The sequence below is a fragment of the Leucopleurus acutus genome, assembly GCF_964270905.1.
Source record: "Leucopleurus acutus genome assembly, chromosome: 10".
NCBI lineage: Eukaryota > Metazoa > Chordata > Mammalia > Artiodactyla > Delphinidae > Leucopleurus > Leucopleurus acutus.
The window spans coordinates 17,094,767-17,108,337 of NC_139153.1; the positions used below are offsets into that span (position 1 = coordinate 17,094,767).

At 42.4% G+C, this 13,571-nt stretch overlaps 1 protein-coding gene across 1 annotated transcript in view; it reads left to right on the forward strand.

Annotated features, from left to right (window-relative positions):
• The window catches only part of CNTN3 (contactin 3), a gene marked incomplete at its 3' end in the record, with an annotated part of 239,450 nt that overhangs the window by 206,140 nt on the left and 19,739 nt on the right, over positions 1 to 13,571 (forward strand). Inside the window, exon 18 of the mRNA XM_082847771.1 lies at positions 2,808 to 2,923. Coding sequence (XP_082703897.1) covers positions 2,808 to 2,923 — 116 coding nt within the window. The remainder of the gene's footprint in view (positions 1 to 2,807; positions 2,924 to 13,571) is intronic.

Genomic DNA, 13,571 nt, shown 5'->3' on the forward strand with positions numbered 1-13,571 from the left:
CTAGTGATATGGAGTAAAATGATCTCTCAGGATGCTGGGCAGCAGTAACGACAGCGCCTAGTCAGCCAGGCAACCACAAGGGTAAACAATGGATATACTTAAAATTATTCTGAACCATGCAACCGTTCTATTTTTCACTTTCAGTACAGTAGTCAATAAATTACAGGAGATACTCAACACTTTATTGTAAAATAGGCCTTATATTAGATGATTTTGCCCAACTGTAGGCTAATGTAAGTGTTCAGAGCCTGTTTAAGGTAGGCTAGGCTAAGCTTTGCTGTTTGTCATATTAGGTATATTAAATGCATTTTTGACTTATGATATTTTCAAATTAAGATGTGTTTATCGAGATGTAACCCCATCATAAGTCAAGGAAGATCTGTATGTCAGTTCTTAAGTATGTCACTTAACCAGCCAATTGTGCTCCAAAAACCCATTTGGAAGTTCTTTGTGACTTCAGAGATATTTCTTGAAAAGGGGAATGACTGAAGTCATAGTTACTAGTCCAGGTAATAAAGATCAACCATGCTTACTTGAAGTGTGAGACTCAATGGATAGTTAGAGGGGGTAATAATTAGTTAAAAATATGCTTCTGAGGAATATATTGAGTTCCAGTCTGTGAAGCAGGAAGCAGCACAGCCTTCTACAGCTTTCTTTTTTGGGAGGTAAGATTAAGATATTCTTTTTGAAGTGCTGTAGTCTGAAGTTTTATAGTGGTTCCTAGACCTGAGAAAGAGGTTTAGCAGGTTGGAGAGGGACGACCAGAAGCCTGACATTGGGGAGATATGGAATATGGAGGTTTGAGGATGGGTTTCACCAGTTCTAGTCGGTATAGATTCATACATACTCCACTCTGGACTCACTCCCTTTCTCTGCCTTTCTGTCCCAGAAAGTAATAGTAAAAATAATAGTAATGTTAGGAGAATCTTATGAAATTGCCATTTTATAGGTCAAAAGCAGCTGAATATTGGCTATCTCATGCGGTTCTAGCTAGTTAGAATGGCAGGAGCTAGCATGTATTAGATGCTTACCATCAGCCAGACATTACCTAATTTGAATTTTCCAAGGAGGAATGACAAGTAGGTACTTGTCATTTGTTATTTCCCACTTACACAGGAGAAAATGGAAGCTTGATGAAAGAAATTAATGAACTTGCCAAAATCCATACAGACCTATTGAGCTAGTATTTTAACCCCGGGCCTTTGCTCTTGAGTAGTTTGAGCTCACGAAATATGATTTCACAGTATCTCCTCTATCCTCCAAGCCTTACAGTAAATTGAGAAAGTGGGTCCACAGTTGTCATTCCTAAAAACAGTAAGGAGGCTCAATTTTTCATCATGCTGTCACCTCCTATGTTTGTTCTCTCTTTTCCCACTGAGTTCTGAGAGAAAAAGGGAGCAGGATTTTTAAATTTTTTGCAACACCAAGAGCTTTTATATTCATAGCCAGACCCCATCTCCAAGAGTTGCTGAGAAGGATTATCATTACAAGAGCAGGTCAGGAGTCTGAGGGGTGATGACAATTCAATTAACCAGGGAGTTTGGGTAGACGGGGTTGGGGGCGGGCGGCAGCTGGGAAGGAGGGATGGCCAGAGCCTTTTAATATCTTCTTGCCTCCTGCACTTTCCTTCTCCTGTTTCCATTCTTGCCACCACTGATGATTTGGTTAAAGGTCTTTCTGTTCCAAATGTCAGAAACTGATTTGACTTGTCTTTTAAAAAAGCAGGGATTGGGGCTTCCCTGGTGGCGCAGTGGTTGAGAGTCCGCCTGCCGATGCAGGGGACACGGGTTCGTGCCCCGGTCCGGGAAGATCCCACATGCCGCGGAGCGGCTGGGCCCGTGAGCCATGGCCGCTGAGCCTGCGCGTCCAGAGCCTGTGCTCCGCAGCGGGAGAGGCCACAACAATGGGAGGCCCACGTGCCGCAAAAAAAAAAAAAAAAAAAAAGCAGGGATTTATTGGAAATATACTCGCACCTTTCATTGAATCAAAGAGAGAGGTAAATAGCAAACCTCGTGAAGAGCCTTAATCAGAGAAGCTCTGGGCCCTCAGAAACCTAGGGCTTCTCTAGGGCACCAGGGCTGGATTGATTGGCCTCAAGTCTTCCTCGTTTCTCCAAAGCACATTTCAAATTCTCAAGAGAAAAAAAATCTAATAGGCCCATCCTTGGACCAGGGGTCTATCTCAGTATGCATCAGCCATGGCCAGGGGGCAGGATCCTTTAACATAGAAATGGATACTGGGGGAGGACGCATCTCTGCTCAGAGCTCCTAAGAGGAAAGAATCGCTGTGAGATCCATGAAGCCCGGAGAGTTCTCCATTACAAAGGGAATTTCCTCCTGTGTACTAAGCTCCGTGTGTGCTTATCTCCTCCAGAAGAGTACAGGATCTCATTTAACTTCACCCCTCTTGTGGGCCTGGCTAGACAAGGCACTCACTAAATGCTTATTGAATAAATGAACTCTGTAGACCTTGACCTGTATTTGGAAAAACAAAAAATAACCTAAAATAAGTAGCACTTGTGGGCATAGGATTTCCCATAGGCACTGTGGGACGGAGAGGAGAGAAATAATGATGGGGGAAAAGTGGGATGCCAAGAAGGGAGTGCTAGAGAGGGAGCAGGTTGCCCTGGCTGTTCAGCAAGGAAAGGCCTGTGGCTGTGATGCTGTCTCTTCCTAGGAAATGGAAAGTGACCGAGACATGGTTCATGTTTTCAAATATTTTTACAGAATATTTTACATGTCCAAATATGTTAAAATGCTTTTTTAAAAAAAATAAGAACTTCAATATATTTTTCTGTTCCCAAATAGAGCCTACAGTAGCTCCATCTCAAGTTTGTGCAAATAGCTTGTCTTCCTCAGAAATTGAAGTTTCTTGGAACGCTGTTCCTTGGAAGTTGAGCAATGGACACTTACTCGGCTATGAGGTAATGTCTTTTAAAATTAATCAGCTCGTGTAAGTATGTTGCCATGCTACCTTGTCTGCTTTCATTTAAAAGTCTTCTTAACAATGACATGTTAGCTAAAGTCTGACTTTTGTTCAATTTTATCACCGTATTGTTCTGTGTGACTATCAAAGGATATTGACTTTAACTCAACCAGTTGAATGAAAGTGACTTTAGTTGAGGTATAAAAGAAAAAAAAAAAGAAAGGAAATCATGTATACTGTGGGCCTAATCTGTAGCTAGTTTGGCTAAAAAATAAGAATGAGATCGAAACATAGTATTTAAGTTCACTGGGTATATCTGCTAATAGCTCTTCCAGTGCTTTGTCTTATTTTCTTGGTGGCCTTGCTACTTCTAGGCTCTAGAGAAGTCAGCCTTGTAGAATGTAATTCTTGCCTTCAAATCATTGCCTTTGGTGAAATAAGATGAAAGGTCTGAAACGGCATAACACAAGACCAAATGTAATGAAGTTCGGAATAGGCCACACAGAAAGTGGTTGAGGGATGAGTGACCTTGAAAGGTTTCATAAGGGTAGTAAGGTTTAACAGGACTTCAAGGAAAAAAATAAGTAAATGTAGAGAAAGTGGAAACATTCCAGACTGAGCATGGCACATTGAAAGAGTGGAAGGAGTAGAGTTCCACCTGCAGCAGGTGGTTCCTGTAGGGCAGGTGATGGTAGAAGGGTACAGCGGGGCCAGGTCACAGACAGCTCTGAATGTTAAGAAGAACCATTCTGGACTGGGCTCCATGTTTAGGACGGAGCAGTTAGAGAAAAGTGGGAGCAGTTGAGCTGAGAGCTGACAAGATAAAAAGCGAAGTCTTAAGAAGGTTTCTGTGACGATGAAACTGGTAGCCACAGCTGTGATTTCACCCCGACCCACAGCTATCTTCTTAGCAAGCTTCCCTCCTGCTTCTAATTCCTGATTCAGTGGCATATTTACATGCACGTGTTTGCAATACAGGACCGTGTACCCTGCCACTTGCCAACATAACCTCAGTGACTGCACGAGGGTGGCCACTTGCTCAAAGGCAGCTGACCCATGGACAGTTAAGCTGAGCTAGTCAGATTCTTTTTTTGTGTGTGTGTGGTACACGGGCCTCTCACTGCTGTGGCCTCTCCCGTTGCGGAGCACAGGCTCCAGACGCGCAGGCTCAGCGGCCATGGCTCATGGGCCCAGCCGCTCCACGGCATGTGGGATCCTCCAGGACCGGGGCACGAACCCGTGTCCCCTGCATCGGCAGGCGGACCCTCAACCACTGTGCCACCAGGGAAGCCTAGTCAGATCCTTGTTTGAAGTGTTGAAGCAAGCAGCATAGAGATTGTGTTTAGTGAGTATAATGCAGTGATATGTCAAATTTAGGGCCCAGTTCAGACTTCCCAAGTGAAGGCCATGGGCAGATAGGACAAAGCTGATTTACAGAGATGAGATGGAGCAGACATACTTTCATGCAGCCCTAAAGGATGGAGGCGACAAAGACCCATGGAGCTTGAAGAGCAAAGCAGAAGAGCTCTTTGACAATTGTCCAGTTCCTGAGTTGGCTCTTCTCTTTCTCATAATGTCACCTTGTCCTCCTTTTCAGCCATCAGCTCCCTTTACATTTGAACTTGAGAGAGTTCCTGGTCCTTGTAACCAAACAAGCAGTGACTTGAATAAATTAAAGATAAAGTAGAGAAAGGATTGGCTAGAGCAGTGGTGCTCAAAGGATGCACCATGGGCCACCTTCACCACAATTGCCTAAATTTTTGCTGAAGATGAGCCCCCAGAATCCTCCCTGGGCCCACTGAACCCAAACATCTACGGGTGGGTGTTGTGGATGTGCATTTTTAGTAAATACCCATAGGGAAACATCTTCCTGCACACGTATGTATAGGAAGCCCTGGTCTTGACAGAGAACCTGATCACAGACAGAGCTGTCCAGACTTAAGGAAACCAAAGTGATACTGAAGAAGCAAAACACCACATAAATACAGCAGAGCAACTTGATCAGCATCTTAAAGGAAGCCAAGAACACTTGGATGGAAAATTCCTTTCATTCCCTGACAGTGAGTAGAAGCAGTGAAAGCTAGTGGGCAACCAATAGTAGCTCCCCAATGATTAGAGAAATGGCATAGACAGGAATGGTAAGTGGGATGGAAGGAACACAGATGTAAAGGAGCATAATCCTGAGGTCAGACCTGTGTCAGACCCCAACTCTGCCACCCACTGTGCTGGAAGAGTTACGTCAATTCTGTGAGCCTCATTGTCCTCGCTTGCAGAATGGGAACAATGGGCCTAACCTAATTAGGATTTTGAGAGGATTGAATGAGATTAAGCACCTGTGCTTCTCACAGTTTCTGGCCCATAATAATAAGTAATGAATAAGTGTGAGCCATGTTCCAGAAGAATTTTTCAGATATTAATTTATAGATTTCTCCCCAGTAACTATTCTCAAGCAGTTCTTCGACTCCAAGCTCTTTTGCCTCATGAGAGTTTGTGACAGCTATCAAGATGGGGTTGCCTGTGAGATCCCTTCCTTCCTCGCTTTGTTTCCAAAGCTCAAGCCTTTAAGGAGATTATTTCACGTATCCTAGAGGGTGAAGAGAGAGAACATGCCACAGAGGAAAAACTACAAGAGAAATTTCAGGTGACCTTGGAGGAAGCGAAGATCTGAGGCTTACAAAATCTCGTGGGTCCCACAGCTTTCGACCTGGCAGTGCCCGGGTTGGTGGCCAGACCACAGAAGGGAACAGCTGTGCTTCCCACACTCAGCAAGGACTTCTTATTCCCCAAGCATGGCAGAACTGCTGGGCCTAAAGGGATAAGACCAATGTAACAGTAAGTTATCTTGGCCAGGCTTTCAGAAGGGAGCCCCAGGAGTGACTGAAGTGGAATTTTCCATTAGCTGAGCGGGATATGAAATTCAGTGTTAAATCAAATTTACTTAAAGAAAATAGACGAGCACATTTGGCATCCCTCCAACAGCAGACTGAAGTACACATCCCCCATTCATAACTTTGTCCTTTACAAACTGTATGATAGGATCATAATTTCTGACTTGGTTGTAGCTTGTGAAGTAGTTAAGAGAACTAAGCAAGAGATTCTATATAAATGGGCTTTGTGGGCTTCCAGGCACCACAGGAATGTTACCAGTCCCTGGCGATGGTTCTGACAGCTTGGCGGCAGGTAGATTTTAGAATATATCAGTTGAAGCTGATCGTGAGTCATCCAGATATGCATACTCCCTAAGAACGTAGGATTATACCACTGTGGCTCAGGTCAGGAGAGAGAGGTTGATTGAACAAGAGAGAAAACCAAAGAATCCCAGTAGTGCCACTGTAGTATCTCATGAAGTCCACACCATTTTGGCATCAGACAAACCTGCCTTCAAATCCACTGGGACAGGATATAAGCTCCACCAGCGACAGCGGATTCTGCCCGTTTGTTCACTGATGTATTCCAAGTGCCAAGAGTTGTATCTGGCACACAGGAGGCAGGCAAAAAGTTCATGTTGATTGAATAAATGCAATTTTGGCTCCATTATCTTACTGCTGTCTGGCTTTGAGCACATTACGGATGCTCTCCAAGGCCCAGTTAAAACAGTAAATAACTCTCAGCATCACTGGAGAAACTTTAAGTGAGATAAAGCAGCCATTGTGAAAATGGCCCAAAGAGACTTTGGGAGCTTCTCCTTTTCTGTTTTGAATATTGGGCATTGGGATAAGATTTCATTGAAAGGGGAAATTTGAAAACCAGTGAAGTAATACAGAAACGCTTAGCACAATCTGAGTATGGGACTCAATGCTGTTGTTTGTGTTGCTACTGGTGTTGCTCTTAGGTGGGGGGCAAAAAGATGCGGAGCGATGAGCATATGGGACTTTGCTCGAAATTAATGATGACGTCTTGCCTATCTGTGTAAAGAGCACCAAATTTAACATCCAAATGGAGCCTGAATACAGTATTGAAAGGAAACAACTAGTGAAAGTTTGTTCCCCAAGTGCTTGGTATGTATGAAAAGAAACAAGCTCAGGAAAAGGTATACTAATTGGGGCAACTTAAGAAATAATTTATATAATTATGCCAAGATAAAAATATGTATTTTCATAGTCTCAGTAATGATTTAAACAGTAACCTGGAAGAATAAATGACTTAGCAGAGCATTTAACTCTCAGGCATGTGGCTAACTTTCTGGGTTGCAGTTTCCCCAGTGTGGCTTTACACTCGTTAATAGCACCTGCTTCCCTCTCGTCTCATCATGTGCCACATGGCGTGCTGAGCACACATCATCATTAGTATCTAGACTCATTTTCTTTCTGATCTGACCAAGTAGTCGTCGAGCAGCTCATTTCCCTGGGCTCCAATTTATTTCATCTTCTAAGCCACAACACTCAGGCTCAGATCTTTTCTTGTGCCCTTTGCATAGGAACAAGAGATACATACAGACAAGATAAAGAGGATGCAGATGATTTAAGTTCATGGGTAGTGGGTGCCTGAGGAACAAAAGCTCCAAAGTTCTAGCTTGGTATATACAGTCCATTTCTTTAAAGTCATTTTGTGTCTTGAGAAGATAAAACTTGGGAGAATGACCTTGATAAGTGATGGAAACAAAAATCTGTACTTGTGAAATACTACAGGTAAGCATATTTGTGGGACTGTTGCAGGAGGGGGACCCCTTCCAGGGCCCGAGAGTGGGCTCTTGTCTAACACTCAGAAGTGAAGTGTCCGGAGAGACACACGTGCTGACAAAGCAGAAGACTTTATCGGGAAGCGGCTCCTGGGTGGAGAGCAGCAGGGTAAGGGAAGCCAGGAGAACTGCTCTGCCCACGCGGCTCAGTCTTGGGTTTTATGGGAATGGGGTTAGTTTTGGGGTTCTCTCTGGACAGTCACTTTGACTCAGGGTCCTTCCTGGTGGCGTGTGCATCGCTCGGCCAAGATGGATTCCAGCGAGAAGGATTCTGGGAAGTTGGCAGGACATCTGGGCTGGCATCTCCTCTTTCCTTGTGACCTTTCCCGAATTCTTCCGGTTGGTGGTAGCTTGTTAGTTTCGCATTCCTTACCAGGACCTCCTGTTGAAGATAACTCATGCAAGTGGTCACTGCGGTGCCTGGCCAGGGCGGGCCATTTCGGTCAGTGTTTCCCCTGGAGCGGGGTGCGAGGGGGAGTTGTAGATTTTTTTTAAATGTTTGGCAGCGAAATAGAACTTGGGTAGGGAGGGAGGGGAACATAGTAGATGTATTTTTTTTCATGTGTAGCAGGGGAACATAACTAAAAATGTGTACAGAAGGCCAAACTAAAACTTCACTGATACCTCTATCCTACCTCCTGTTCTAAACAGCTGTACAGAATGTGTTTAGCTCCTAACGTTTTAATTAGAATGGAAAAAGACGTCAAATATTTGAATACTTTTTTGAGAATACGAAAATTCTACTGGAAGAAACAAAGACATATGGAGAGAGTCTAATTCCTTACTATCAGAGAATTAACTTCACTCTAGAACGAGTCACATGTACGTAGGAAAATTGGATAGAGACAATTCAGGTCCATATAAATAAACAGGAAGGCAGCAAAAATGAATTGAGTAAATGCAGACTTTCTGGAGGTGGTGGAAGGATTTGTTATGCTGGAGAGAGCAGGAAGTATGTGTGTGAGTGAGAGCCACCCAAACAAAGCTGGGTTTGTTATTAGGCAAATATAGTCCCTACCAGACTGTGGCTCAGCATTGAGGGATCCAGGGGAGTAAATATCCCAGCCTCTCTCTCCTCGCACCAGCCCGTCTCCTGGCTTCTCTGTTTCTGAATTCAGGTTCGCTGCTCTCCTCTCAAAAGCCAGTACTCAAGAGACAAGTGCTGGTAGGAATGGAAAAGTGGCTTTATTCAGGAGGCCAGCAAACTGGGAAGATGGCGAACTGGTGTCCAAAAACCAACTCTGAAGATTCTGCTCGACCATGAAAGTTTTTAAAGGGAGAATCATTTGGGGAGGCCTTCAGGGTCTTCATTTATCTTCCACTGTGTGCAGACTTTCTTCTGATGGGTTGGTGGTGAGGTAAACAGGGCTGTGCTCCAGGAAACTTGTGCTCAGGCTGAAGTTACCATCCTCCACCTGGGCAGGGCCCTTAGTTCCTGCAGAAGAACTCAAAGGTATTGTTATGTATATTCCTTGAGGTCGAAGCAGGACCCTGCGCCTCCCCTCCCACCCCATGCACTATTATTTCTTGCCTGCTTCTCCTTTGTTTCTGTATTCCCTCCCTTCCCTGATAAGCAGTTATTTGAATCCTCCCTTTGGAACTCAGGGTAGGTCACGGAGGCTAAATGAAGCCTATTTCCTGCAAACAAGAAACTGGGTATACAGAAAGGATTTGTACTGGGAGGGCCGTACAGGGTCCTGCTCCATTTCCTCTCCATCCGGTGAGAAGCCAGAGGGTCAGCAAGTTTGGTATGTAATTCACATCGGTCAGCCCTCCAGGGACTGAGAGCTAAGTAAAGAGTAGGAGATAGATCTGGATGTGTCTTCTAAAACCTGTCGAATGCATTTGCCTGCCCGATATTTATTGAAATGTGTTCCGTCTAGCAGCTAAGATGAAATATTTGTCTTCCTGAAAATCTGTAAGTATACACAAAATTATTTCAGTCTATTCTGACTAAATACCTGTACTTTAATGGCTAAAAAAGATGCCATTTTTCAATATATTATTTTTATAAACTGCATTTCATTTTAAGCTTAAGTGAAATCTCTGATACTGTGATATGAAGGACTCCTCACAGCAGGGACATTCGTTTTTGGAATAACCAAATTACTTGCAGAAATAGAGATAGCATTTTAAATCCTGACATTCCTCAAGTTTATTTCTGTTTACTTACCGAGATAAAAAATATATTAGCTGGTAAAAAGGTATTACGGTTCTGAAGAAAAAATTATTATCAAGAAATTGGAGTCCCAGTGTTTCATGGGCACATAGAATATTAGGACTTGAGTAACTAGCTTGGTGAATTAAGGAAAAATAAAATCTTCCTCTCTGCTCTATCCACAAAACAGTTCTGACACCAAAAATGTGGGGTTTTTCCTCTACACCAACCAGTTCTCTGACACCAGCTGGGGGTCCTAAAATTCAATTCAATTTTGATCCTCTGTACCTAGAGTTAGCTTCAGATCCTACGAATTGAGGGTTCAGTCCCACAAGACTGCCCTCCCCCCCCCGCCACACACACACAAACATCAGATGCCAGGCACAAGTCCAGCCCTCCACTGACCAACTGAGGGGTTCCCACAACCCCCTCCTTGGGTTTGATAACTTGCTAGAATGGCTCACAAAACTCAGGAACACACTTTACTTACCATTATCCATTTATTGTAAAAGATACAACTCAGCAACAGCTAAACGGAAGAGGTGTGTAGGGCAAGGTGTGTGGGAAGGGGCACAGAGCTTGCATGCCCTCTCCGTGCCCTCCACTCTCCCAGCACTTCAATGTGTTCACTTACTTGGAAGCCCTTCAAACCTCTTCAGTTAGGTTTTTTTTAATGGAGGCTTCACTGCATAGGAACGATTGATTAAATCATTGACCGTTAGTTAACCAAATCAAATCAACCTCCAGCCTTGTGTCAGGAGGTGGACCTGAAAGTTCCAACCCTCTAATCACAAGGTTGGTTACCCTGGCAACCAGTCTCCATCCTGAAGGTACCCAGGAGACCGCAGCCACCAGATGTCTCATTAGCATACAAAAGACACTTACCGGGGCTTCCCTGGTGGCTCAGTGGTTGAGAGTCCGCCTGCCAATGCAGGGGACACGGATTCGTGCCCCGGTCCGGAAAGATCCCACATGCCGCGGAGCGGCTGGGCCCGTGAGCCATGGCCGCTGGGCCTGCACGTCCGGAGCCTGTGCTCCGCAACGTGAGAGGCCACAGCAGTGAGAGGCCCGCGTACTGCAAAAAAAAAAAAAAAAAACCACACTTACCACTTCTGAGATTCCACGGGTTTGGGGGGAACTGGTGCAGAGACCAAATACATATTTCTTACGTGCCTCTGTGGTGGGAAGAAGGGAGGCATTTTTAAACTGCCTGTGTTTAAGTCATTCAAGAATTCACCAATATTGGGTACTTAGTGTGTACAAGCTTCGACCCAAGCGGCAGAGCTATGGTCATGACCAAGACAAACCTGCCTCCAGAACATGATTCCACCTTTGCATTCGCCCCTCCTGCTGTTTTCTGTGCCAAGGGATGCAGTTGCTGGCACTGGTGCACACTCGCACTAGCAAACCAAGGCAGGGTGACCCGCTACTGATGGAGAGAGTGGCCTGTGTCTCTCAGGCTGGGTGATGAAAAAAAATGTTGAGAGCCACAATTCAGTCTTAACCACCTTCTCCTTTGGAGTTGATTTACCTTTTATTTTTCCTCCCTCTGAACTCAGAGTGAATCTACAACATGAAAATATCTGCGTTTCTTCAGTTCTGGAAAATTCTGAGACATTTTCTCTTTTATTGTTGCCTTTTCCTTAACCTCTCCTTTTGGAACTCTGGTTGGAAAATGTCATTCATCCTCAGTGTTTCTTAACTTGGCTTTCATAATTTTTCTTTCCTTCTCCGTGTTCTGGATTTATTCATTCTGTCTTCTACCTTGCAGTCTTCAGCTCAATCCTAGCACTGATTTCTTTTTTACTATTGTATTTTTCAGGTGTCAGAATTCTACTTGATATTTTTTAGATTCGTCCCATCTTTTTTCTTTGTCTCCTATTCTTGCATTATAAATTTAGTCCCTTCTCTGGTAAATTTGAACATTTTAAATATACTTATTTTAAGATCCATGTCACCTAAACATATAATAGGCAGTCCCCTGTGGTCCAGTCTGCTGACTTTCTTTCTTGTTAGCAGGGTTCCTCATGTGCTTTGTAATAGTTCTCTCTCTGCTCATCTTTTGTAGATGCTGCCTTCATGTTCTGACAATGTTATATTAACTCTTTTCTGCACAATTTTATTTTCAGGGTTTGTTCCTTCAGCCTGAACACGTTTCCTTTTTTCATCCCTGTATTGTGGTTGTGCCTATAAAATCCATATTAGTGTGGAGTTATATTCTGTCCTCTCAAGTGTAGAACTTTTACCATTTAAACCCAGAACACAACTGAGAGGAAAAATGGTGTCTTTTCTTCTTGGCTTTTTCCTCTATTTAAAAAAAATAAAAAGACTATCCTCATATAAATATTTTTGAACAAAATTTTATAGAACATAACTGATTTATTACTTACATAATAAAAAATATCTATCCTTGTATAAATATTTTTGAACAAAAGTTTTATAGAACATAACTGATTATTACTTGGCAATATATATGTCACTGCTTTATTTCTTTATGCTTTAGTTATATGCATATTTATTCAACTTTTAAAGTAAAGCTATTTAAGAAGATTATATAATAAGTTTGAACTAATATCATGCTCAATTTTGGCACAAATTTTCTCTATGATTAAATAGTTCTAATACCTGTCAGAAACTAATATCTAAAAATGAATCTCTCATTCTGATACATGGAGATTGGTTAAAGTACTTCAGAAACAAACTGCTATCAAGAGCTTTCAGACACCTTCTATGAACTGATTTATAAAAGATAATCCATATGCTAGTTGAAAATTATTTTTATTTCTTCTTTAAATCAGTCTCCTAAGGAATGATTGTTTAGGCAACTTATATTGAAGTAATTTGAATACAGAAAGAATGGCGCATGGATGGAAACCTAACAAGAGGCCAGTGTGTATCACAGGATGATCTTGATTGAGTTACTTGAGTTCTCCCTGCCTTTGCCATTCCATGTGTTGAGTGACAATTATTAAAGCTCATCATTATGTGATCTCTTTCCCAATCTATGCTCTATCCTAGGCCACGAGTTTTCAGGCTGACTACAGTGTTTTATTATAATTATTGATTGTGTCATTCTTAGTTTCATAACTAGACAGTGTTTTAAAGAGCAGGGAGCGTCTTATCATGGTGGTCATCTAAACCTAAGCAGTACCTCCGCTGTTTACAGTTGGTGGATTTAGAATGTTTGTGAGTTTTCAGTATCCATTAACAATTTGCGGGGTGTGGCTTTATAAAAGACAGTTTGGCATGTTATCCTTAATTAGTGAATAAAATCTATGTGGTTTTCTTTGATAATGGTAAATGGTATCTGTCATATCTGTGGATGTGTTTTGCTAATTTATATTTGATGCTTTAAAACTGTAGGAGGTGCATATTCAATTCAGTCCTAATTATTTGGGTTTACGTCCTCCTTTCAAGGTTTTTCTGAAAAGTAATAACTTCTTTCCAGGGAAAACGCACATATACATATACATGAGCCCAGCATTTTGCATGAATTTAAGGGGGCCTTGATATCAATATAAATATACATGCATAATATACACACACATATATACATGCACATATATAGGGAAAATATTGATCTTGCATGATATTAATATGCTAGTTTGGGATTATTATTGAAAAACCTGAGATTTTATATTTTGCTGTTAATCTTTTTTAAAGAAATAATTTTATAGTTGCTCATTTTTTTAAAGTAACTTTAGGTGTACTTTTCTCATAAACACGTTTTGTTTAGCCCACAGACAAATGGGGCCAACTCTAAATTTGGGACATTTCACATTAAAATCAGGATTTTTGCTTTCTTTTAAA